General features: G+C 40.1%; 1 protein-coding gene across 1 annotated transcript in view; it reads right to left on the bottom strand.

Moving 5' to 3' along the window:
- LOC121952593 (protein turtle homolog B-like) overlaps positions 1–27,672 on the bottom strand; it is a 184,112-nt gene that overhangs the window by 90,036 nt on the left and 66,404 nt on the right. The window contains exons 4-5 of the mRNA XM_042499364.1: positions 11,166–11,317; positions 5,300–5,417 (exon numbers count right to left, since the gene is read on the bottom strand). Coding sequence (XP_042355298.1) covers positions 5,300–5,417; positions 11,166–11,317 — 270 coding nt within the window. The remainder of the gene's footprint in view (positions 1–5,299; positions 5,418–11,165; positions 11,318–27,672) is intronic.

A 27,672-nucleotide genomic window follows, 5' to 3' on the forward strand; every position in this document is an offset into this window, starting at 1 on the left:
AACTCAAAGCATCACTGTGCCTAAATACAGCCACAGAGCAGCTAACATCGCTGTGTGTGGACTCCTTATTGAGTGGTTAATAACACTTCTAATATCTTTCATCCCATAAGATCATGCACTTATGAACTTGACTAAGTAGAAAAAAAGAACACTGGTTTGTTGGCTCACATAGTCTCTGGTGTTGTTGTGGGTCGATGTAGATCATGTTTTGTGTCCTTGCTGGTGAACAGGTCTGGTAGCTTGCTGTGTACTTTATCGATTAGTTTGAAACAACATTTCTGCTGGGTAATAGTAAACCCAGAAATCTGCTCCATCTTTCTTGATTATAGAAGCAATTGCTTTCTGTTTTCTCTCTCTATACTGCTACTCATCCAAATCACTCTATCCTCCTTTCTTTAGCTGCTCTGCTCTATTTAACAGTACCAGCACAATTTTCATTATGTTGCACAAATGTACCAAACCATATTGAACAGTAATACTTTCTATGAAGACCACATCTAATGCATTATGACAACATTTATAGTGAATTACAATGCATTCATAATGCTTTATGAATAAACTCATAGACACACATAATGCTTATGATGCACTATGTCAAGAGTCATAAAACATTATAGATGTGACTGATAATGATTGACTAGTTATAAACTAGAAGTTGAGTGCTGGAGCTTAGAATGCATTATAAATACCTAAACTCACTTATTCACACATCAGCAATCAACTGAAGTAAGGACTCATAGTGTGATATAACAGTCAGTGCAGTAGTAGTGCAGAAGTTATCACTGTATACGAATAGGGCTGGGGCGATGCATCGACGTAATCAATTACGTAAATAGGGCAATTTACGTAACTTGCCCAAACACGTTGCAAGGAGGATGTAAGGCTCGTTTCACACAGCACGCATCATGAGTGCGAGACGTCAGCCTCGCCAAGCAGCAGCGTGTTTCATGCATGTGGTGTTCACACATACAGCGTTGTTGTAACGTCGCTGCTGTGTCGCATCAGCGACGCTACCTGCTGCTGTAAGTGCTGTATTTCTGTATTTAAAAGCATAAATTCCACTCATTTATGAAGTTGTGCAAGCTCCTGCACAGCCGACAACCTGGTCCTGTAAATGTTTCAAAATAAAATGCACTGTATCAGCAACTGATGGGATTCTGTCCACAGAGATGCTGTCCAAGGGCTTTTGTTTTGAAAGGGAAGCAGGGAAGTTGGAGTAAAACAGCAGTCTTTGTATTTCCATATCTCTGTGACAGCGAGAGACTATAAACTGCAGGATAAAGTGGTATAGTGTCAATATAATCATCAATACATCATATTCAGTCTTTTCCAGTGCGTAAAAAAACAGCGAGCTACCGTTTCTCTAGGTGTGCTACAGCTGACACGCAGCTCAGACGTGCCTGACAATCCCTGCAGTGTGCACACTCACATTTGATAACTAGCAAAAAACAACATGCTCAGCACTGCTCACACTGTCATGAAACGGCCTGTGTGAAACGGGCCTAAGGCCCAGTTTAGGCTGGACTATTTTGATGCAGAAATAATGTACTAGTTATAATTATTTTTGTTAAAGAAAAGTTATAGTGTTATTCAAATTGCACTAATTTTACTGTAAGATGTTTTGTTGAACTGCTAGATTTGAGGTTTGTTACTGTGACAAAGAGTAACTGTTTTGTTACTCCTCCTAAAAGTGACTTGTATTTTACATTGTTTTATTTATTTTGCTGTTCGTTTGATATAAAGTTTCCAAAATAAAATTAATGCAAGAGCTTGCTCCATTCAAGTAAAAGGAATGTAGTGCAATCTACATTTAGCAGACAGTAAAACACAGATTACTAGTTAGGACCAGGCTATTTTGTGTTGGGGAATAATGCCCTGCAGTGTATACTCTGTCATGATTGAGGATGATTGAAAAAAATTGAATAAAAAGTTTCAAAATGTTATTTTCGATAAATTTGTTGTTATATTAATCGAGTAATAAAAAAATAACATCAATAAAAAAACGATAGATTAATTGAGTAATAAAAAATAATAGATCAATTTAAAAAATCAATAAATTAATCGAAAAAATAATCGATAGAATAATCAATACAAAAATAATTGTTGTGTACAGCCCTAATATGTAAAGTAAGTGAAGTTCATATTGGTGCACTTATAATCATGCATGCTTCATCATAATGTTTCATTGTTGGTGTTATGTTAAATGTAGTCATTATAAGAATCAGTGCTGCATAATAATTGATTAATGCCTACCATACACTAGAATACCTTGAAAATGCATTTAAAAGTCTGACATCTTCTGACATCTGAAAACAATGTGTCAGAACTCAGAGAGGTTTTAGTCACAGAATCAGATTTTGCAAAGACTGGGATCTGTCAGGGTCACTATTTGCAAGATTGATACCCCCAGAGTATGCTTTATGCCAGCTGCTAGCTAACCACTGCTATTTGGAGGCAAATTTTAGCTGCTGTAATGTGTGCTAATAGCCTATAAGCTAACTGTACATTTCGGTTGAAGATTGCTAGCTTCACTTATATAATTAGTTCCATGATGTGATATTTGAAGCTTGCACAAACTTACAGTAAGGACAACAACAGTCTTAATGAAAATGCGTTTACTATGCAATTAACTTAGTAGCCCAATGCATGCATTGTTGTCTTGTGAATTTGCCTTACATAATTTAAATGTACTCAACTCAAAAATAGACATTGTCCTTTTCTGTACAGTTCAAATACTCTGCAGGTCTCAAACAGTTTTCCTTCCTGCTCATTACTAACAGCTCATTACTGTCTGCTGCATTTTATGACGATGATGAGAGGGGCTAATGTGATTGGCTGATACTGCCAATACTGGGTTCCCCCAACGGAGTCAAAGACTGTATTCATCCTGCTCCATTTACCAAAGGCCACACATTGCACTGAGAGATTTTGTGTAAATGCTTCCAACAAGTTTTTTGAATAATGCCATCATTTTCTATGCATTGGGGAGCAAACAAACAAGAACAACAAAGAACTTCCAAGAAGATCCAGCCCATTCTCACCACAAACTCATCAAATAGTGTTGCTCTGTCAGTGCTTTTGGCGTACAAGCCTGATGCAAAACACTGCCTTCCGCATCCGACCGAAAAGCGGCTGAACAGTGTCAGATGATAATGTGCTGGACAAAATTGATGGCATTGTTGTTATACACTGGCGGATGGCTGCATGTGTGTCCACATGCAATGCGCACGGGCGGCGTCACTGAAGAAAACGCCTGGATGGAACCGGTCATGTGCGCATGAAATGCTAAAGGATAGCAGGTAATCACGCTGCTGGTGATCATGTAATATAAGGAGCATGAGTGCACTTACAGGGTGGACAGGTGAAAAGATTGATGGGTCACACAAACAACTGACTTTCATACAAGAGTCTGGAGTTTGCTTCTCGTGTGGATGTGTGTGTAAGTTTTTTTCCTACACGTTACCATGTGACTCTTTTGCCTAAACCTAACCGTCTGCTACTTTGTTAGCTAATCCTAACCATTTTGACAGTCTGCGATGCTGTGTAAACATAAGGATCATGCTGCTTCATCCCACCATGTGCATTTGTTTACTTCACAATAATAGCATCCCATAGCATAAACAGCTGACGCAGAAGGAAACTTTAATCGTCATGAGTAGACGCGGAAGGTCACTGAGTGGTACCATGTGCCACAGACTGCACAAATCAGAACAGAGATGCACAGACGTTTGGTTAACTATTCCAAGAGGGATCCTCTCTGTTAGCTCAGGGCATAAACGGGTATCAGCAACCTGTTATCTTGGTAGACCGTTTCATTTAAATAAGATGGTGGACAGTTTTGCGCAGAAATTGGTGCAAAAGCTTTTTTTCATATTTGTTATCTATTTATTTATCTCTATTATAAGGCACTATCTATAAATAAATACAGGGTCAGGGTCAATGTGAGCTTAGTTTCACTGTGTTAGTGACAGATCAAGTTGCAAAGTGATGGAAAGCATTACAGTTACCATCATAATCCTTTATTGACAAGGGCAGTCTCTTTTTATCATCCCCTGCAGCTAATGTACAACATTTATAAAATCCTATATTAACAGTCTTGCCTGTATACTGTACTGCTGTAAAAACACCTAACGTTACTTGTTAACGTTATTTGCAAAAAAATAGCAATCAGCAACTTGACACAAAATGTCCAGCAAATTGCTAAAAATTGTAAAGGTGACAAGAAAATTAACTTTAAAAAAAGGGAGAGAATTATTATAACATTTTCAAATAACTATGGAAAAGTATCAATAAACCTGGATGTATAAATGTAATAACTGCATCTTTTAAAATTAGGTTACAGAAAATAAATATTCTCAGTTATATATATATATTTTATTTCCATTTCATTTGATCATTTTTTTCAATTTTGGTTTCACATTTTTCTGTTTTGTGCTAATTACAAGTAATTTATTGTAAATTGTTTGTCTTGCTAATTTTTCAGTTATTTCTTGATAAGTTACTTGTTGCCTTTTTTCCATGGTTTTGTGAATCAAGCCAATTTACTCAGGTTTCAAAGGGTTAACTTTGCGTAGCATGGCTTTGCACTACTGCTGGTAGTTGCACAAATAAAGTAAAACAACAACAATGAGATATCAATTGGAAATAAAGTCAAAATTACATTAAAGAAAAAAAACTTATGCTCTAAATAGGCACAAGATCACTGTTTCACTACAGTAATAATGTATCTCACAAAGTGGGGGGGCACAAAGTTCTTTTCTGAAAAATGCACATTATTATGAATCCAACATATTGTGCGCAAAGATATATTGGCAAATTGACCATATATATACATATATTTATTGCAACATTAATTATAGGTTAAGTGTTACCCATGGATCCTTGTGCAATTATTTGAGCTAGCGAGAAAAGCAAACACTTATGTACTACTGAAACATTTTGGCCAGTGAACTATATTACTATTCAAAATCTAAAGAATAGAATGGACTGTTTTGGAACTTTTTGAGCTAGAGACTCTGACACACCATCCACCCGAGAAATGTTTGGGATGGGAATGCACAAAGTGTGAGGCAAACACATCTAGCCATGCTACAACTTTTGCTCACTTAGTTGCTACAGGAAACCGAATTATCTTAGATGCAGCTCAGTTGGGGGTCCGTCTGTCTTAGAACTAGGGGCCCTTGGCCTGAAAAACATTAAAGACCCCTGCCCTAATACAAAGTAATGTGCCCCATAACACATGTACAAATACTCTGCACTTCTAAGGACACAGCAACACATAGTACACATATGAACCCACCTTGCACTAGCAGCCGTGTGGTGTGAATGACCTCTCCCTGGGGACTGAAGGCTCGACACGTGTAGGCTCCACGATCCTCCCGGGTGATGGATAGCACCGTCAAACTCCCGTCAGACACCTTCAAACAAACACACATTAACATTTAACTAAAAGTAGACCTTTAAGGTGGACCATCTGTAACAAAAAGCCTTGAGCTTTTCTTTCATCCTATGAGTCACTCTGGGGCACAAGTCTTCACACATATGGTAAATACACAAACACACCCACACACACAAATATGTTAATTAAATAAAAATAAATAGATATATCACATTTCCAATATATTTGATCATCATGAAGTAGGGCTGGGTTTTATATCAAATATTGAATACTTGATTTATCGTGGCTTGTTCCATGAGCGATGTATAAATGACTATATTGCGCACATCAACAAGAACTTGTCACGTCTTTTTTTAATAAGCCACCAGCGTTCCCTGGCTCACCTATGGCTTTCTCTCTGACAGACACACACAGATTAGGGCTTTCGAAGAGCTCCAGACCGCGGCCATTTAGTCACATTTTGCGACCATGGAGCACCACTGCAATTTGCAAATACTATTAATATCTGAGCTGTTAGTTTGTTTCCAACTAACAGAGAATAAATTATCACGTTTAACGGCGCTGCAGTAACAGTCTAACTTAATGAGCGGTTGTGGTGCTGGTGAGAGCAGGGAAGGCCTGTGTTTGTATTTGCAGAGCTTCAGTTGTTAGTTACATTTTGTGAACATAGAGCAGCAGTGCGACTTGCAAAAATTACTAATATTTAAACTGGAGAGCTGTTTCTGTTACCTGCTCACAGAGAATGAATCCTCGCGGTTAAAGCCGACATGGTATCTATTTAACTGTCTGCTAGCGCTAACATTCAACTACTGACCGGATGCTTCAAGTCCACAGAAAATCACAAACATTGACACTTCCGGCATGTGAGGAGCCAGGTCCTTCAAAATAAAAGTACTGCGTACCATGGGTCCCGCTTCTATTTATTTCAGTATAACAACACTTTTTAAAATTTCATCATAGAAGTACTTTATCCTTTTAACCATATTTTATGAAATGTTATTATAACAGTATTGTATTCAACTGAAATGGCAGTAGGTATTTTATTTAACTTAACTGTAACTGCAGTTCATTCAATAATTTTGAATTTTAGTTGTAAACCTTAGTTTGAAGGATATTTAAAAATATCAAAATGTATTTTGTGAACCACGATATAGCCTTAAAATATTGTGATATTATTTTAAAGCCATATTGCCCAATGCAGCCTCAAAGTACCAAATCTGACAGCATGACGCAGTATAGCTTCCAGCTGAAATGTGACTTGACAGTTTTTCTTTTTAAGAAAACAAAAAGTGTGATTAAAAGATTAGAGAGCAAACTTTTGTTTAACACCAATTTTTTTTTTAGGTCAAAGCATCACCTAAATCTTTAGTCAGTTTAGAGCACTTCTTTATGTTAGCAGATCTACAGGTTTTGCAGCCACTCACCAATCTAAAGAAGTCCACAGAATAGTCTAGTGACTCGGGGTAAACTGCTGACTGTCAAATTTAGATATGTAACTCTCCACTGAACAAAGTTTGAATAATTGATCTATTGTGGGGGAGTCATTTCCATTCTTATATGCAGGACTCAAAGGCCGCACAAACTATCATCACAAAAGCTTTCTCCTCATTAAGCACAAATTCTAAAACTCAACTCTGTGTGAGCGTTAAAGATGACTGAGACTGAACAATCCCAACTGCAACTGACTTTATATTCACTGAGCTGCTACACTTACAGTAAGATCCACTTACAGTAAATCCCACAAGGATCATACTCACTAATAGATTCACAAATTCTCCAGGAGATTCAGCCTGTCCTCCTGTCTCCCATGTGTGCATTATGTCCTTGTCTCTCACTCCCTCTGTGTGAATGGTGTGCTTGAGTTTAGCTTTGTGTGTGCCTGTGTGTGTGTGTTTGTGTGTGTGTGTATGTGCGTAGTCTGATGTGTGGCTCAGCTTCAGTCTCTTCGGGCGCACCTGAAAGTCGATCTATATCCACCATGATCTGTCTTCTTGATATATGTTTACAGTCTATCTATTGCGATTCATATATTCCATATTGTAATTTTGTTGGATTCTGTACACACAACATTTACTGCATGTCAGTCTGTCCAGTCAGGGGGATACTCTTCCTGAAGTCTCTTTCATTATTTCCATGTAAAAGTATTTTCATTATCCAAATTAAGGAGTCATATGCTGTGCAGATTTCTGATTTTGGGCCATATAAATAGGACTTGATCTTGCTTTATTTGAATGATCAAGAATAAAAAAAAGAAAAGAATACCAAAAGAGGTAAGAAAGCAAGTTTAAAAGAGCTGTCTCGAAGAATGTGCAGTGAATTTGGCTATTTCAGATGCTCTGCTCGGGAATGGCTGAAAGCTATTTAACTCTGCTGGGAGGTGAGTTCATGCAAGGTTGAGCACAGCCAACTTCAAAGTGCCCAGGCAATAAAGCTTGTAAAATAATTCAACACATACTTCAAGCCACCATTCTATGTGAATCAGGTATTCAAGAAGTTTTAGATGAAGGAAAAAATGTTAAACATTTAAGTCACATTATGCTGAAAATCCAACCTTTACATCTCAGAGTGCTTTCACACTCACCATTTGGTTCGGTTAAAATTAACTCAGGTCTGTTTGCAGTTAATAGGGTTTGTTTGGGCTGTCAATCAAACCCATGTGTGAACCAAACAACCAGACTGAGACCGCATGAAAAGGTGAGTCTTGCTCCGTTTCCAATACAACTCTGGTACAGTTCGTTTTTGGTGGGGAAGAAAACCATGGGAGTTTATGATAGTAGATAAGTGATTTTAGCAGTATTTCTGTAGTTAAACCTATAATAAATCTGATCTGCTGATTGTACATCGGCACAGAAGCACCAGCAGCATGAGCAAGCTTTTACATTATTAATGCAGTTATTAATCCAGTCAGATGGCTCTGCTGAGCGAAGTCTTTCAAAAGTGTAACCCGTGTGACTTTTCCTTCTCTCTCTCTGCGTTGTGTTCTGGGTTGGTATAATCATGTGACAGGAAGGAGCACTGGGTCTCTGGCTCTTTACTGTGGTACAACAGAATGACATAAGTGACCTGTATGTGTGCAGTGACGGTGGTTCAGCTCATACCTCTCCCCTGACCAACCCTCACGGTCCCTCAGATCCGCCTCCGCAAATCTCCTCTCCACCCAGAAATCTATCCTCTGCACTTTTGGGGACAAAGCCTTCTCCAGGGCTGCTCCCAGGCTTTGGAACTCCCTCCCCCAAGAGATCCATGACTCTGAGTTCCTCGCTGTCTTTCAGTCCCCCCTCAAAACCAATCTCTTCTCCTCTGCCTTTTCCTAGCCACCCCCCCAAACATCCCCCCACCCCGTTTTTTTTGTTTGTTTGTAAAGCGACCTTGAGTTCAAGAAAGGCGCTATATAAATCCAATGTATTGTTATTATTATTACCTCCTCCGGCCATTGAGAAAGGGCTTTTTTGTCAATTCACAGTCCACAAACATTCCATAAATCATTTAAATAATTTAAATAACCATAAAAAAATAGGATTTCATATTTAAATGGTAAATGTAAATGGACTATACTTGTATAGCGCTTTTCTAGTTTTATTGACCACTCAAAGTGCTTTAACACTACATGTCACATTGACTCATTCACACAAACATTCACACACTGGTGGCCGAGGTACAAGGTGCCACCTGTTGCTCAGTAATCATTCACACACTCACACTCCAATGATGCAGCAACGGGAGCAATTTGAGGTTCAGTATCTTTCCCAAGGATACTTCGACAAATGCCCGGAGGAGCTGGGGATCGAACCGCTGACCTTCTGATTAGAGGAAGACCCACTCTACTTCTGAGCCACAGCCACCCGTGAAACATGTGAAACTGATTCTTAAAAAAATTTAACAAACATTTCTTAACGTGACCGCTAAAATAGCTTAACTTTTGATACAATATAAAAACAACACCATTAATCATAAAAATTTCTCCATACCTGTGGTACAACAGAATGACATCAATGAGCTGTGTGTGTACAATGACAGTGGCTGAGCTCATACCTCCAGATAAGAAACAAAATGGCAACATCAAACCGTGAAAGCGACTTCCTTATAATACATCCATGAAGCAAAGCCATTAATTGATAATGAAAGCTAACCTGGCATGCTAGTGTTAGCTCTCAAAATGAAAACTACAAATTAAAACTTACATTAACAAACACAATACTCAAGAGGACTTGTTGTAGCGGAGCTCAGCTTCATGATGGCTCACCTCCAGCCATTCAGGAAGGGGCTTTGACCGGAGCACGCACAGACGTGTCAACGTCATTACACTGGCTGCCGTCACTCACACACATAACTCACAGTACACACAGGCAGGAGATTAAAAAAAAATTCACAGGATCCGACAAAAGGGGGTGATTTGGTGAAATTCACAAGCTGTTAATATTCATCTGCTACATTAAACTTATTAAAACAATAGGACGGGAATGTCTAACTGCTCTCTCTGTCATCAGTGTCACTGCAAAACTCTCTCAGAAGCCATCATATAATGACCTGATTAATGACCTGGCATCAGGTAATGCAGATGTGCATCTCTGTAGAGCCTCCAGCAGCTACTGAAAGACGTCTGTTCTATAGTTCTTCTGTAGTTGAAAATATAGAAAATATGCGCAGAGTATTACTTTTTGTGTTCTTTCTTCTGTTATGAGTGAGCAGAACAACTAAGCAACATGCCTGAGAGCAGTCACATGAGTCATGCGTGTGCCAAGCAGCCAGTCAGACTAGAGGGGAGAAACAAAACCAAAAGTGTCGGACGAAGAGAGGAAGGAGAGTCAGCATCAGGACAAGGCTGACCCGACTTGGACTGAGAGCTGTTCCTCTGACAAGCCTTCTTCTGGCTAATGTCAGGTCGCAGGAGAATAAAGTGGATGAGATGTGATTGAGGCTCACCCAGAAACGGGAAATCAGAGACTGCTCAGTGGACATCTTCACAGAGACATGGTTAACCCCTAACATCCCAGACTCCAAATACAGTAACTGAATGATGCCATCATCAGCAACATGCCCGAGCACCTGGAAGGAATTTTTCATAGTAGCTGCTGATTTGAATCAACTCATCCTTCAACTCCTTCTTTAAGAAATGACTAATAAATCTACCTTCATGAGACTTAGTGAGAAATGACCTGAATATTAACAAGATATTAGTAAAAAGTTTCAAAAAATATGTGAAAAAACATGAAAATTAGCACACACAAAAAAGAAACAAAAACAAAAAACAGAAAATTGCTACAATAAAATAAAAATAATAAATAGAAATAATAATATTAAGAAAAGATTTTTATCCCGTGGCCTAACTTTAAATATATGTTATTATAATAATTATAAATAAAACTTTGTGGAAATTTTTTCTTACTTTTTTTGATAATTTTCTAATAATTCTCTCTGTTATTTAAGCTAATTTTCGGGTAATTTCTTGCCCCATTTGATGAATTTCTGGGCAATTCACTGGACACTGTATGCCAAGTTGCTGATTGCCTTAAAAAATTTTAAAAGCTTGTGAAAGTGTCTGAACATAGGACAAGAAAACTGATGTTGATCCAGATTTCAAAGGGGTTAAAGCAGGATTTTACAACTCTGGAGAGTTATCTAGATGATCATAAAGTAAACAACAAAATTAAGCCATTCTTTTTTGTGTACATTTTCTTTAGGTAATGCAACACCTTTGCTTGCTGACGATGCATTGCATTGGGGCTAAAGATGACATCAGAAGATTTAACATTCTGTACTTATATACCTTATACTTGGCACTGCTGACCACAAGGCTGCCCTCCCGAAGCCAGCTAACAGAGGGTTTGGGGTTGCCGAAGGCCGTGCAGGTCAAAGTGATGCTGCCCCCCTCCTTGGCCTCTACATACTGAGGTGGCGTATCCGTGAACGTGGGGGGAGCTGAGGAGACAGAGGAGAGGTTTGGAGAAAAAGAGCAAACAAGGATATGTTAAAAATAAAGCATAGGTACAAGAAGGAACAAAGTTACAGACAGATTTAATGTTTTGACTCCATATCAACTGTTGCATACTGTGAGCACCAAATAACTACATTTATCAGAAAATGGCAGGTTTTTCATAACATATTTCTGCAAAACGTAAGCAATATTTTTTGAAATGTCGATAAAACATTATTGTGAGATGACTTCACTGAGTGATGTTCTGCAACTTCTCTGGAGATAACATTCTAAGAAGCATGGCAATGGATGTTCAAAACATTAACAGCTTTATTTCTGTTGCAGCCACCGCACTAGCCGTCATTATTTCTAATCCAAGGCCACGTAGGCGTGTTATGTGAGCGTTAATGGAAAGGCAAGCCCCTTATGTGGCCACATATGAGGGATTTCTGGGAGGTGACAGTCCAAAATTTCACAGAGGAATTGTGGACTCAAAACTTCCAGATGATCCGCTCAACTTTTGAAGAGTTATCTGATGCAATAACAGCTCTTCTAGCTCCTGCTGCATCATGAAGGAGCCAGTTCCTTCTGATAAGCACATAACCATAGCATCATGTGACCTAGAAAAGTGAATAAAGTGTTTTTATCGCAGTTTTGCAAAATAAGGCTCTTTCAAATCGCCTGAACTACCACCTTATGTGAGCGTAAAAACTGATAAATTTAGTTTTTTTCATAACTGACGTCTTTCTATTGGGCCTATTTTATATTTGCAGTTTCAATTGGAGTAATTTGAGGGTTAATGGAAACCCACCAACTGACAACTCTTAAAACAATGCAACTCTAAGCACATGGATTCTTTTGGAGTGTAAATTTATACCTGTGAGGTCAACAGTCATTGCAGATCTCAGTATACCCAACACTCACTGAGCCCAAACACAATATTCCCTCTGTATATTTTTTCTCAAAATATGATCATTTAAAATACAAAAATGACACCAATACTTAATTGGTTGAATCAGGTGTTGTGTGTTGCTCTGTGTATGATTCTTATTCTTCCCAGTATATTGTCCCAAGAGTTTGAAGCTCGACTGGGCCCAATCTGCTGGGTTTGGGCCGGGCTGTAATTTCTCAATATCCTCCTGGTGTGAATCGGGTCCAGTTCTTGCTAATTTAGCAATGTTTGCTTTGCTTTTTTTAATGAAACTGGATGGAACAACAATATAGTGAAGAACAGGGAGAGAAGAAAAAGAGTGTGTGAAAGAGGGATGGTAACGAGAGAAAGAGAGTGGGGGGCTGCAGGGCGGCTTGGCTGGCGATGTTTGCTTCTGCCTCCCCTGCTGTGTGAGAGATAACATGCACCAGAGAACAGTGATCATCATTTAAGCGCTGCATTGCCACAGTGGCAGACGCAAAACCCCTTCTGCCGAACCTGTCGTCCACAAGACAACAGACTACTGAAATAAAAGACGCAAGAAAAGAAGGAGAATGGTGCGTGGAAATACTTCAGCCCTTACCTGGTAATAAATGTTTCAATATTAAAAACTTATCATAAATGGCAAAAATTGGGTTTTTGGGCCTAAAACTGGTGCCATGTTTCAGGCTTGGGTTAGGCTCCGACAGACACCCTGTAGGTTCCATTCTCAGTCCGAAGACTTCAAATACAGCCGTGTTTGCAGTGCATATTCATGAAATACTGCCTTTTGTTCAAATGGCCTATACTGTAAGTAATGACTGCACAGAGCAGCAGTGAAGACAGGTAGTTACTCCAGCTATAGCCAGCCTGTTCTTATTCTGAAGTCATCAAATACAGCTGCTTTGGCAGTGCTTTCAGTGTTAGATCGTAATGACAAAAGCCACCCTTCACGTTTACATGATATGCCGCTGGATGGTTGCAAATGTGGTCAGACAGAGCTTGTTGCCGTGTTACTATATGTGGTGGCACTGCACCTGCCGCAGCAGCATGATTTGCAGACAGGTGGAGTCACTTAAGAGAACCATCGGACGGAACCTGTGGCGTCCAGACAATACGCCACTAGACAGCATCAGGTTGAAAAGATGCCAGTAACAACAATATAAGCAGCACAAAGGTCCCTACAGAGCAGGCAGGAGAGATGTTGGATGGATCCCCAGACTTTAATGCAAGGAGTCAAGTGTTCACTTCTTCTTTGAATGTGATGTTTTGTTTTTGTACACCTTTCCTAATCCTAACCATCTGTGTCAGCATGTATGTTTATTGACACGCTAGCGTTGGTTGCCATGAGCTGTTGTTGCCTAAACGTAACAATGTACAGCGTCATCCCACCATGTGCTTGTGTTGACATTGTAACGGATGGTTGTAGGACCCAGATGCAGTACGCCAACACGCTCGTGCAGTTGGTAATAACGTTTATTTAAACCAACACAGTCAATGCTCAGTTTACAGGCAAAGAGTTTGTTCTTCGGGCAGGAAGCCCTAGCAAAGTCTCTGGGTATCACACGAAGCAAAGGAACGAAGCTTGTACCCACAGTGGCTGGCGAGGAGGAAACCCCGTAGCTCCACGAGCCGTCTCCACGTGCTGGAACGCCGACTGGGATCGAGCAGAGGAATGGTCTGGGACAGGCAGGGGTTCGATAACCAGGAAGTCCGTCCGCGGATGTAACAGCACCGACAGGGATCAGGCAGAAGGAGCGTCTTAGCCGAGCGAAGGAGTCTTTACCAGGAGAGTCGTCAGATTTCCGGAACGCCGAAACTGAACACGTGGTCGAGGACAAAGAGCAGGTAGGTTCACGGGGAGTCAGGCGAGGAGAGCAGGTCAGGAACAGGCAGAATCGGCAACGGGAGATCTGATAGAGAAACGCTGGAAAGACATGCATAGTGCAGAGGAACAATCTGGCAATGAGTGAGTGAACTGGAGTGTCTTATATACTGCACTGATTGGAGATGAGCTGCAGCTGAGGGGAGAGCAGGCTGCAGCAGTGGGCGTGGTTAACAGGTAGAGCAGAGCAGAGGGAGGGTGAGTGGAAAAGTACTGGCAGCAGGTAAGGAGGAGAAACAGCAGGTCCATGACAGACATCATGGTAGCGGCATCCTAATATGTAAATGGCAGATGCAGAGGGATAATATGTAGACGCAGAAGTCCACTGCGAAGTGGCAACATGTGACGACTTCAGATGAGAACGTGTTGGTGGGTTCATGTAGAGTTGGGTCTGATTTGCATCTTATCTACTAAGAGTGTGCAGATTCAACTCTGACCAAAAAGGAAAAGCTTTAACAAAAACTGAAGAAGACTTCTTCTTATTACACTTTGTGGCAAGCAAACATAAACACACAGCAGTCCGGATGCTGTAATCCCATGAAATCCACGACTATGGGAGAATTTTTTTGTGTAGAAAAATCACGCAACATTGTCACTGGTCAACTGTAATTAGTAAGACAATTCCTTGTTAACCTGTGGTGGTCAAATATTACAAATATACACCTGATTTGCTGGCTCAGTCTCATTATGAGCTGCAAACTAAGCATTGATTGCACACTCTGCAAACACACTGCACAGTGAGTGCGCAGTGCTTTTTAAGAACTGGGCAAAATCCACAAATGAAGACAAAACTGCGCTGCTGGCTAAATCTTTCTGTATTAACACACATAATATAATGTGACGTTTGCCAGGAGACTGTGAGGGAGACTGGTTAACTGTCATAAGTTTGGCTCTTCATGAGCATGCACTGCAACATGGGAAAAAATGCCTCCTTGAAGTTGAAGACAGTTCCATTATCAGGATTTTAATATATCATTTTCACTACTTGTCTCCTGAATTCTTAAAGTTTTTATCTCTTCTGAAGGAAGTGGGGACAAGTCTCTGGAGAGAGGGGCGACTAAAGACCTGACTGTTTTGATGTTAATTTGCTGAAGTACTGGACGTCAGTACATTTCTATGGAGGCTCTCATTACTTGTTTCAATTGCGTTAAAGTCAACTTTTTTTTTTTCTTTTCTTCAATACAGAAGTCAATAAATTGTGATCATGCAGTTCTGCTTGGGGTTTGTGTGTTGAAGTGGTGTTGCAATACCTCGACCTCATGTGTGCACGACTCAGATTTGGGCAGCTCATTAGTAGAGACAGGCAGAGAGCAGAGGTCATCACCAGGCGGCTGTATTTGGTACTTGTACTGGAGCAATATTTGGCCAGGTGTATCTATACTTAGACTCCAGTAATATAGTTGTGTACTTTGTCCACTACTGTATAATACTGTCATTATAGGGACTGTGATCTTTTAGTGTTCCAGTATTCATGAAATAATCTTTTTAGCACATGTGTGTATTATTATCTTACAGGCCGTGGCATTTGATATACAAGGGGACTCTGGGATATCAGCTGTTTCACTGCTTTCCTGTCATTCTCTATAAATTCCATAAGTCAGTGATGATAGATGTATAGTGAATGTTTTCTACTTGCATCACACCTTTTCATTGATGTGTCTGCTATGTCCTCATGGTAAACCCAAAAAGAGTACCCAGGGATGAGTCCTAATACCTGGGTAAGCTTTTAAGCATCTCCTGTTCCCTCGTCTGGAACTCAATGGGTTTTTTGAATGGGTTTTTGGTTAAAAGACTGAAATAAGGTCTGTGGTTAACACAAGCTGAAGAGACTTTCACGTTTTGTTCTACGACATAAAATATGTCAGCAAATACCCCGCTGTGGACTTTGAAGCTTTTATGTGTCTCAAAAAAGGCGGTTACTAACAAATGGATGAAAGAGAATACAGAATGTCATCAGACTGAATGCAGCTTTACAGCCTCATAGAGGTGGTTATACTACTGTAGTGTAATTTGTTCATAGCCTAACATAGGCTTTTTGTTTCTGGCAATTGTATTTAGGCTTCACAAATCCTGAAAGTGGTGTTCATTTGTGAAGATTATCTTGCTGAACAAAACCTGTAAATATCACAAACTTTTGTTTGATACAGGGTTAATTTTCTACAATGATCCAAAATCCAATGGGCAGATCCCATAGGTTTTCTAAGGAGGGAACCAGGGCAAAGGTAACTTCTGCATCGGTCAACAGAAAAATGTCACTATGTTTATTATTTGAAGGAGACTCTTTGGTTTTCAATTGGGTTAACATGAAATAATGATGTGGAGAAATGTTACTTTATTTTCTAAGAGTCACTGTAATCTTACAGGCTGTTCTTACTTCTGATGCCTCCTTTGGAAGCCAAGTGCTCATAATAGCAGCAGACTGGCCAATCACAGCTGTTACCAAGAGACCGATCAATAATGCATGTTTGTAAACCTTGACCTGGCTTTGCCTTTTCTGTCTGGTTGGTTGCACAAGTCTCAGGATCCACATTTTTAGATTAGAACCAGCACAGAAAATAAGACTATGGAGGCCAGGTTGCACTGGCATGCCAATGGACTGTTACAGTTGTGACGAATAAACATGAATGACTTTTTACCCCTGCTGCTGTGACACAAACAGAGCATGCTCATGCATTTATTTGCAAAACTCTCACAAGCAGTTCATGAAAGCTTTAATGTTTGAATCCACGTTTGTCTGGAAAAATCCAGTCTCGAAGGGAGCGGCAGGTCTGACATTTTCTGCAGCACCAACAGCAGTTTCTTTAATAAACAGGAGAACTTGTTCTTGTCCTTCATCAAGGACATGAGTTCCTTGAAGTTAGAGTTTATGCTTTTGTCTGACTCTGTATGCCAAATGCCTCCATTTGGCATACAGAGACCAGACCTCAGCTGAATAACAACATACAACTTACAGACAGTACAGAGAAGGCTGAAAAATGAAATGCTTTAATATCTAATGACAAACTCATCTGGGCGAGATAAACTGCAAAATAAATAAATCACCTTGTTTGTTAGGGCTTTCACACTTCCATAAATTGTGCCTCTTCAGTTGTAAAATGCCGGGCATGCTGCATTTTGTAAAAACATTTTTCAAAATCCTCCTTCGCCCAAAGGCTATCTAGATTACGAGGAGGGATGATCATACGAGACAGTTGGCATGTCTTCCTACCACATATACTTAAGCTGTGTTTTCTAACCACCCCACCCCCTGTTTAACCTGATCCACCCCCATTCAACGCACACACACACACACACGTTGATATAGTGATTCGATGCAGATTTTGTTCAGTCATAATTCCTGTTTTGATATTCTCAATCTAATCACCTTAGGACTGAAGCTGATCTGCTTACATGTGTAATCCTGTAGCCTCTCAATTGCTAACATGTCATTCCATCTGCAACCATAAACCAGGCCATAGTGCTAATTTCACACCATGTGCTTTGCCACTGAGATGGTGACGATAAGAGCATCAGACCAACATCTAAGAAACAAACAATCAATAATCTTCATTCATTTAATATTTCTAGAAAAAAAGACAAAACTGAAAATGTTGGAATTTATCTGCAGTTGTTGGGGGGTAAAAAAATAAATTTCAAAGACTGATAAAGATCAGCAAACAACAAATATAAAAATATCAATATCTTCTTTTTTGTAAAGGCTAGGCTCAATATTGGACAGGAACTTTTTACTGTAAAATATTATACTTTGCCATTTGCCAAAGTTACATTATTGTCATGTGAACTGCAGTAGTGAGCAGGGACTATTTATATAACTCTCCTCTGTGCTGCATTCAAGGGCACTTTGACTCCTAATAATTGATAGCCAGCTTTCCCAAAGCGCTGCATTCAGATGCTGTGTTGTTATTTAATCAAAGTGAAAAGATAAATAATGGGCAAAAATGATGTTGTGAAAGTTTAAGTATGAATTTTGCCACTAGCTGGCTAATGCATTGCTGAGCTACTCATTTATTCATCTTTTTAAATAAATATTTTTAAAATGTCGATAAAACACAATTGCGAGGGTTATGTGACTTCTCTTGCAATATCATTCAAAGAGGCATGGTGATGGATGTTCAAAACATTAGCAGCTTTATTTCTATCGCAGCCACCACACTAGCTGTTATTTCCAATCCAAGGCCACATAGGCGTGTTATGGAGCCATAATGGAAAGGCGAGCCCTTTATATGTAGGAGCTGTCACGTATGAGGAATTCTGGGAGGTGATAGTCCACGATTTCACAGAGGAATTGTGGATTCAAAACTTATGGATGATCAACTCAACTTTTGAAGAGTTATGTATGCAGTAACACCTCTTGTAGCGCCTGCTGCATCATGAGGGAGCCAGCTCCTACCAACAACCATAGCATTATATGACCTATTGAAGCCAAAAAAGTGTTTCCATTGCAGTTTTGTGAAATATGGCTTTTTTGAATCACCTGAAATACCACCTTATGCAAGGGTAAAAACTTTTTTGCAATAAATGGGAGTTTTTTTCTAAATTGATGTGTTACAATTAGGCTTATTTTTTCATTTCAACTTTCAGTTTGTGCAGTTTCAGGGTGAATGAAAACCTGCCTACTGTAGGAGGCTGCATGACTTATCTTGAGAGTCGAGATCATGACTTTGTAATTTCCTTTTCAGTAACCCATTGATCTGATTTGTCTCTGTTGATACACAATGTTGGACTGGCAAATAGTCAAATAGGTGTTAGCATTCCATTCAGTCATTTTTTAACAGGGCTGAGAATATTCATGCTAAGCTGAACTTTGACCAACCACAGTTCAAGCCCTGCTCACATGCAGTGTTTTTCCGCAGTACAGCATGGTACGGTAAAATGCATTGATGAGCTGTTGGAGGTGTGTTGGTTTGAATGACCAACAGTAAGAGCCTGTAATGCAGCTCTTCACCTCTCCACTGCTTGTATATGTCCTTGTTGCAATGCTCAAATGTGATTCACTGTTTATGTCCATGTCTTGTTGTATAGACAAGTTTTTAGAAATATCCCTGCTATCTAAGTTAGCAAAAAATTTTTAAAAAAGACGCTCCCTATAACTGCAGAACTTTGAATCATCACATCTAAGTTTTATGTAGTTTTAAAATAATCCAGTGGTGGTTGTTTGTATGTCCATGGGTACTTTACAAAACAAATATTGGTAAAAGCCAATGTGCCAATGTTTAATGGTGCCAAAATCTAAACAAATAAAGGCAAAAAAAAAAAAACAGGCTTGAATTGTTTACTCAATGACTCCATGGCAACATTATACTTGCTTTTTGCATCACCAAAGACCCCAACTCCAGTTTCAAAACTAAGGGGCTGTCTACACAGCAGCAGTTCTTGCATGAAACATTAAACTTCTGTTGCAATTTGTTCTTCCATTCACACACCAACAGCATTTGAAAACACAGACTATTGAAACTAATTGGCAAGATCATATGAAGAATGGTGACACCACAGCAGCACTTCACACATGCACATTACATTTTAGACTAATAGCCATGCACAGGTAGGAGGACAACAATAACATCAATGACAGACTACAGAGCTGTGTTTTTGCTGCTGACTCTACTGAGTTTATCAATGCTGTCAGTTCTTGTGCGTGCATTCACCATTGTCTTCTTGTTAGCTTATACTCACCGCTAAATGCAAAGGCGGGTAGTGTTCTTTTGTGGTGTGTCATTACAATGTTACACCGCCAACTACTCTCCAGGCGTGCATACTACAGCTTCTTCAGTTGTTTTTGCAGATCCGTGTACATGATGATCATTCTCACAATGTTAACATATGAATGAGGTTTTTTTTAAACGCACAGGAAAGACTTCTCTGTTTTTATTAGGGCCATTCTCGTCTAAACATGGCCTAAGAGCCTGATAGCAAATAGACAATAGAGAGTCATGTTAGGTGGCAGGGTAACCAGGAAGTGTTGCAGGGCACACTTTTCTCAGGGCAGGGGCCCATTGGTTCACAGACTGGTCACTGTCTGCAATGCTAGCACGTAACACCACAAAGGTGCAGCCTTGATGTGGCTATTCCCTGCTGTGAGGAGGCACTGAATGATCATGTCTGTATGTAGTGGCATGGCACAAACTATGGAAAAATGGCAAAAGTCTTGTGATAGGCAGACAGGGTTTCCCACACACAACAAAACATCTGCCATCATAATTGCACTATTGAAATATATATACCATGCTGTGATTCACTGCACCACACTCTCGGAGCACCGAGCCTGCTGTTTAAACCAGCTTGTTATTGTCATTGCAGAACACCAGGCACATGAAAGTGAATCTTAACCGCTCCTTGTGCTGGGTCTCAAAGTTTGCATTCACTCACTCTGCACTCTGCTTCTTTTCTCATCCAGCAATCTGATCAGTTCTGACCAGATCAACTCATCAATTATCCACCCTGCTGAAGGGTATAAATGACTCATAAGTTTTGTCTGCACTGTGTTCATGGATGCAAAAGGGGCAAAGAATTATTTAAAAAAAAAAGGGATATATGCCCACAAATTTCTAATAAATGTTAACTTTACTGTCGCCACACATAGATTCTGAGTTTGTGGGAAACACAGAGTTTGTGTATCTGCTAAACAGCCCCCCACAAATGGTGTAATCCCATTACCTACTTAAGCTGAATGTACCTAGGTTCAGTTAAGTTTAGGAAAAAGCAAAGTTACATACTTAACATAAAGTCACTCAAGTTACATTTAGGAAAAGAAACATAGTGATGACGTACTCTACCTAAAAGTTCACTTGGTTCACGGGGCACAAAGTCCTGTGTTTGTTTGACCAAATCACCACCCCAAGCTCTGTACGCAAACTTTCCCTCTTAATACTACTTCTTTCTTGACACCCTTATGTGTATTGGTCACATGATGCAGCCCTCCAGATTCTGTGGGTTGTATACAAATTATCTATACTATTTATGTGGAATATTTACTAATTCTGGTGCATTATTTTTTGTGGATAAATACACAAACAGTACATGAGAACAGCCTGCCATGGCACCTGTTCTCCAAAACAAGGTGATCATTATCGATGTCACTGTAGTTTTAATTGGCAGACTGATATTCTCTCCATTTCAGTGACATACTTCTATGTCATATAGTTTGTTTGCTGGTATCACAGTATAATGGTATACAAGAGTATTTAGACATCCTGAAGGTACGTTTTTCAATTGATACAGGCACTCCTCATTCGATTAAACTTATTGTACGTAGTGCATAGAAAGCACCTCCAGAGCTCAGTCTCTACATGATACACTTCTTTAGTGTCACCACAGTCACTCACAACAGGCCACCCCAAATATCAAGCAAGAGGAAGTAAGGCCGACACAATGCATAGGGCCAAATATGATTCTGGGTCCACTGTGTTCTACATCTACATGTAAAATCCTTTTCTATTTAGAAAAACAGGTGCCTTAACCTTAGATTTTGATCATTCTCTTCACGCAGCATTTTGTCTTGGGGGTTTGGACACTCCATTCTGCTTGTTATCCCCACAATATATAGGATAAGCTGTGGCCAGTGGTCAAATGTAAATCCATTTTTAGACCATGAAAAGGAGGGGACACAGTGACATTTTTATCCCCTTTTACTCAGTGACCTAAACCTGTGCTGGAAGTGTGTGTGTGTGTGTGTGTGTGCGTGTGTGTGTGTGTGTGTGCGTGTGTGTGTGTGTGTGTGTGTGTGTGTGTGTGTGTGTGTGTGTGTGTGTGCAAGTGCCAAACTGCTTATAAGAGAGAGAGGAAGAGAATAATGAATAAAGACACCAGCAAAGAAATCAAGAAAGAAAGACAGCAGCAGAGAGGAAGGAGAGAGAGAGGCTCTATTGCAGCATGCAGGCACTGCAGAGTTGTGCTGCAAAACACAGGGATAGTAAGCAGCAGGATGTGCTGAAGCTATTTTAAGGGGAGCAGTTGAACCCTGGGAGATATGAACCTTGCTTCTTCACCTCATGTTGGATTGGGGCCTGATCTGTGAGGGAGAGCGAGGAAAACAGTGGGAGTCTAAATCATTTTAGAAGGTGAAAAAAAGGAGAGGGCAATGCCTCAAGAAGCCAGAAACTGGGATACTGCTCATAGGACTGTGTGAAGTCACAGCATCCTCTTCATCCATCCATGAATCCATATATCCATTCTCTAAACCACTTAGTGGGTAAAAACTGCATATGTCTAACAAAAGCAATAGCTTGAATACAAAAAAATTAAGAGTAAGAGTTACAACCTCATTCCATGCAATAAATGGCCTGGTATTCCTCTTATTCAAGCTCTCTGCTCTACTCTACTCTCCACTCACGCTCTGTCCGGAAGGAGTCTGAGGGTGATATAAGTTCACAGGAATGAAGCAAAGGTGTCAATTTGTAGAGGAAAAGCATCAGCGCGATATAGCACTCTCACCCACAATCTATATGCATCTCACCAGAAATCTATATGCATCGCTTACTCTTCAATGCCAACAAGGCTGAGAGCTAAAGTGCTTGGAGTAATCACTGACAACCACTGATGTTTGACAATGATAGGGAGAGGTGGATTGCAAATGGGGGTCTATAAATAGCAGCAGTGCTGAAGCATGCAGCATGGGTATGCAGCAGGGCCCTGAACCTTAAAGATTCCTTCACTGCAAGTCAAAAAATATTAACCACACTTTAACATAGTGCTGGAAAGACATGCATACTACTAATGCCCAGGAGATGAGAGGTAGGTATTAACTGAATGACGGGAGTCACAGGTAGTGCAGCTAAACCACTAAAGACTGTAAAACATGGACACTCAACTTACGGCCCACAGGCCAAATCTGGTCCCTGACAGGGTGCCAGGTGGCCCCTCTCAATCATTTTCTAATTCACAATAAAGAATACACCACACTAGGAATTGTTTTTGTACTAAATCCTAGAAACGTTAAAATTACTTCTGAACATGCTAAATCCTAGAAATGTCCTGAAATCCTAAATACATACTCAAATCCGAGAAATGTCCTAAAATCCGAGAAATGTCCTAAAATCTTAGAAACATCCTAAAATCTGGAAAATGTCATAAAACCCTAGAGATGTGCTGAGAAATGTCTTAAAATTAAACTGAAATCTGAGAAACATCCTTAAAATGTCCTAAAATCCTAGAAAAATGCATGGGGCTGCTGCATCTGGTCCCGGCCCCCTGTCATCTTACAAAAGTGGCCTCCAAACCAAGCAAGTTGAGCATCCTTGTAAGCAACAACTGGTTCTCTGTGACTGCACACTATCTTCAGCCTGCCTGCACTGTTATTAACCATATCACCAAAAACTCGGGTGTGAGGATGTGAAGCTTGGGTGGATTCATCTAACTTAGATGACATCTCATAGATCAAATTAAACCCCATATAAGTCCAGCCAAAATATAACTTTATAAACTTTCTTTCAGCTCTATTTCACACTGATCATGGGCTCTTAAGGCTTGACCATTCACCTTCTCAATTCTGTGGTCCAAAAAATGTGCATGTTCATGCTCAGTCAACCACCTGACTAACCTGGGCCCGCAAACTCCTGCAAACTTAAGAGTCAAAAGTAAACGTATTATACTCTTCAGTGTTTCCCACAGAATTAGAATGACACGGGTGGGGGGGTCTGAGCTGATAAGATCTATGGATAACAGTAGCAGCTGCTACAAAGGTAACAAAATGCAGACTTTTAAACCCACCGTATCTAGGGGTGGGCGATATGGCAAAAATATAATATCAACATTTTTTTAAGGCAGGATCATGATCACAATTTTATCACGATTCTTTTTCATTTTGTATTTTAAGACTATTGTGCACTGAACAGTACAACCAAGGTAATTTTCCAATTTAACCCCAGATCACTACGTCTGCCCCTGGTAATAATACTGAGTCCTCGGTGCGGGCTGCTGGATGAGACACACAGCGATGCGCTTTAAATACTTCCATCCAAACTCTGACTGAACCTGAAACTAACACAGTGAAGTCTGTGTTAATCTAAAGAAGTCACTTTCCACCTCTGAATATTTGTCTGTTGGTTCATTTAGACACTTTGGTGCTTTGAGGAGAAGCTCAGCTCTGTTTGTCTCTAACTGCGCTGCACTGTCGGGCAATCAGCTGTTTGATCTGTGATAATGAAACGCAGCTCGGTTGTCAAATAATCACTTGTATTCTACAGTCAGTCCTTCACTGCATTACATGATTGTTCAACACCTCTGCTGTGGCAGTGTTTTGGCATGAGATTTGCTTTGGTGTCATGAGAGCATGAGACTGACAGTGAAAGCGTGTGTCACACGCCAGGAGCGTGAGAGTTGACAGCCTTGATATGTTAAAATGCAGAACAATACACTTATAATGTTAAACACAGTCACACAGCAGAGGGGAGCTGCTTGAAGCATTCTTAAAGGTCTACTATGTAGGATTATGCAGCATTTAGCATTGAGGTTGCAGATTGTAACCAGATGAATATATGATAATATATGATACAAAGATACATGTAAAGAGATAAAATGACAAAGCACGCAAAAACATGAATTTCCTTATCTAGAGCCAGTGTTTGATTTGTCCGCTCTGGGCTACTGTAGAAACAAAGAGGACTTGCCTCCATATGTAGATATTAACAGGACATTCTAAAGAAGGCATGTCCAAAGTCAATCGTGGCCCTTGGACTGATTTTTAATCGTCCTTATCATCCACACATTATTGGTTGAAAAGCCAGATCAATTTGCATTTTTTCACCTCAAGTTGGCAGGATGATCACACAGTCTGCAGACATGCACAACTAGGAACTACACAGCTGGACCAGATGTGTTTTCATGAACAGACAACAAACACGCAAATGAACAGTAACTTAACAGAAGACATAGCCACAACAAAGTAGGAGTGTAATAAAATATTAATGTACATGAGTATCATGATTTTATGTATTGTCAAAGAGTGTTTTTTAAAATCAATACATTTTAACGTCCTGACTGGCAGTGCTGTAATTTATCTTCAGTCACATGACTCTGCCTTTCCAACCTAACAACATAGCATGTTACAGGGGCTGTAATACAGATCCTATTGTTCTCATTGCATTAATAAAGTAAACTTGTCAAATTTATGCATATGATGGAGTAGTCTTTATGACAGTTTTCCTTAAAATTAGAGTTCAAAAACCCACAATATCATCATCGCCTACAGTATTGCGATATATCCTGAAATATTGAATCATTACCTGTGTTGTGGTATGTAATCTATTGCCAGATTCTTGCAAAAACAGAGCCCTACAGGAGGAAGACAGCAAACTCATTTTCACTGAAATATGTCACAGCTGTGTTTGTCTCATATTTACAGGATTTAAAAAAAAATAAAACCCATGATGTGAGAAGCAGCTGCCCCCAGGCATTCTCACATGATCTAATCCTGCCCCCATTCAAAAAAGTTTGGACACCTCCGTTCTAAGGTATGAAAAACACAGCGATTCTATTATCAGGTGATTTTAACTAATAAAAACACTGTCAGGAATATAAAATCCAATTTATGCAAACAGATGCCGCTAAATATTACACTTTAAGTGTAATTCTTATAAATTTCATATTTAACATGACCTTGACCAAAACATTTAGATGTCTGTGGTGCATAAAAGATATGCACTTTTATGATCTGTGCTTTGGTGACTCCATGAGTGGTTACAGACACAGATCATTGACTTTGTCACACTCATCCATCAGCTATGCTGCAGAAAACTGCTGCCATCACAGACTGGATAACATGAACTGCTCCTTCCTACCAGCTGAGAGGAGGTGAGGGTTTCCTCCTGTGGAGCCTCATACAGATGACATCAGCAAACAGTGAAGCGGCAGGGACTCCCCAGAGCCCGGGGCCTGCTGACCCTGCCTCCGCTTCACTGCCTCATGTCTCTCCATCAAAGGACCTTTATTTCAGTGAGCGTTTCACAGAGCAATCTTCCTGTGCTTCAGCACCCTCTCCTCACTTGTAAGTGAATCAGGACAATTCTGTAAACCTCAGCTGCTGTCACACAGGACGCTCCCATGCCACCTCCTGCCCTCTATGTGAACCTCCATCTCCTTGGAGATGAGTAAAATTTGACGATAAAGGAGGAATACAGTATGTGAAAGCTTTTTGGCTTGCATCAGAAAGGGCACATTTTAGGCTAGCCCACCATCACTGTTAAAAAGCCAGGATGCTAAGTATGGCTGGCATTGCCATTTGTGTTGACTGGTCACTACTTCACCCCCATTAGCTGTCTTTATAGCTTTAAATATTCAGTGCACCAATCAGTAAAGATGAAGAAACTCACATGTTGCACCATCTTCTTTTTGAGAGGCTGCATCCACTACACATACAGTGCCATGTTATAGGCTGCTATTTTTGAACCAAGCTGGCTTTCAATGTTGTTGGTATACTTTAAGTTTGTTCTCATTTTGACCTCCTACCCAGTGGATGTGCCTGCCACAACCTCATGCACACCACAGACCTATATGTTGGTGTACAGCTTGCAAAAAATGCAAATAAACAGTCCAAAAAAAATCTGTTCTGTAACATTGATTATAACCGCTGTGAAAGAATGAAAAAGTAGTGTTTTATTTCTGTCATTCAAGATGCAATTCCACCTTCGGCCACAGTGTGGGTTGCAATGGCAGAGTGGCGCTTTCCCGGTTTTACTCATTGACTCCACGGGCAGAAAAAAGCAAGTAAATGTAATTTATATAGTATTTGCATACAAAACTGGCAAGGAAAGTAGGTGAATGAGAGAAAGGGCTTCGTCAGTCTCTACCTAATGCAATTCTCAAAGGCCATGTGCATTTTCAGATTGGTTGGGAAACCCATCACTTAGAAAAATGTTTGCAGACAGACAGACAGACAGACAGGTGTATGGACGAACAGAGTTTTTCCTCATACCCATCTTTACCTGCAGTTTGTGATTTGACTCCACTTGCCAAAAGCTCTAAGCATTTTGGGATTTGTTAAAATACATTTTTCATTACCTCATTATTTCATACACTAAAAATGATTTTGAATGATATACTGACAAACTCCAGTCTCATTTTATTCCCATCAGAGTCAACATAAAAATCCTTCCCTTTTCAGCAAATCTCTGACCAAAGTTAGCATTTTGGAGAAACTAGTAACAAGCCAGCTGTGTCCCATTCAACACCACTGAGTGTCTGACTGATAAAAGTACCGTGGCTCTCATCTGATGCGGCAACATGACACTAAAGGACAGCAGTGGAGTGATGGACATGAAGACAGAGAGAGAAAAGAGGCAGAGCAGGAAGCCGAAGGCCTTTAAACATTTCTGGGAGAGAGAGAAGAGCGAAGGGGAAGTCAAACACAACCAGAGCAACACTGATGAAATTGAGCTAATGTGCCGTGACCATAAAGGCGGGGGGGGGGCAGCACAAGACCGTATCTGGTTTGTCTGTTACCACAGCAACCAGCATCATCACACGCTGTCTGATTAAGTGTCTCTATGAATGCTTGATCTACCAAGTAAAGGCGAGAGCATTCATGCAGTAGCTGGTATGAGACAGCCCTGCGTGTGTGTGTGTGTGTGTGT

The sequence above is a fragment of the Plectropomus leopardus genome, chromosome 13 (assembly GCF_008729295.1).
Source record: "Plectropomus leopardus isolate mb chromosome 13, YSFRI_Pleo_2.0, whole genome shotgun sequence".
Lineage (NCBI taxonomy): Eukaryota > Metazoa > Chordata > Actinopteri > Perciformes > Serranidae > Plectropomus > Plectropomus leopardus.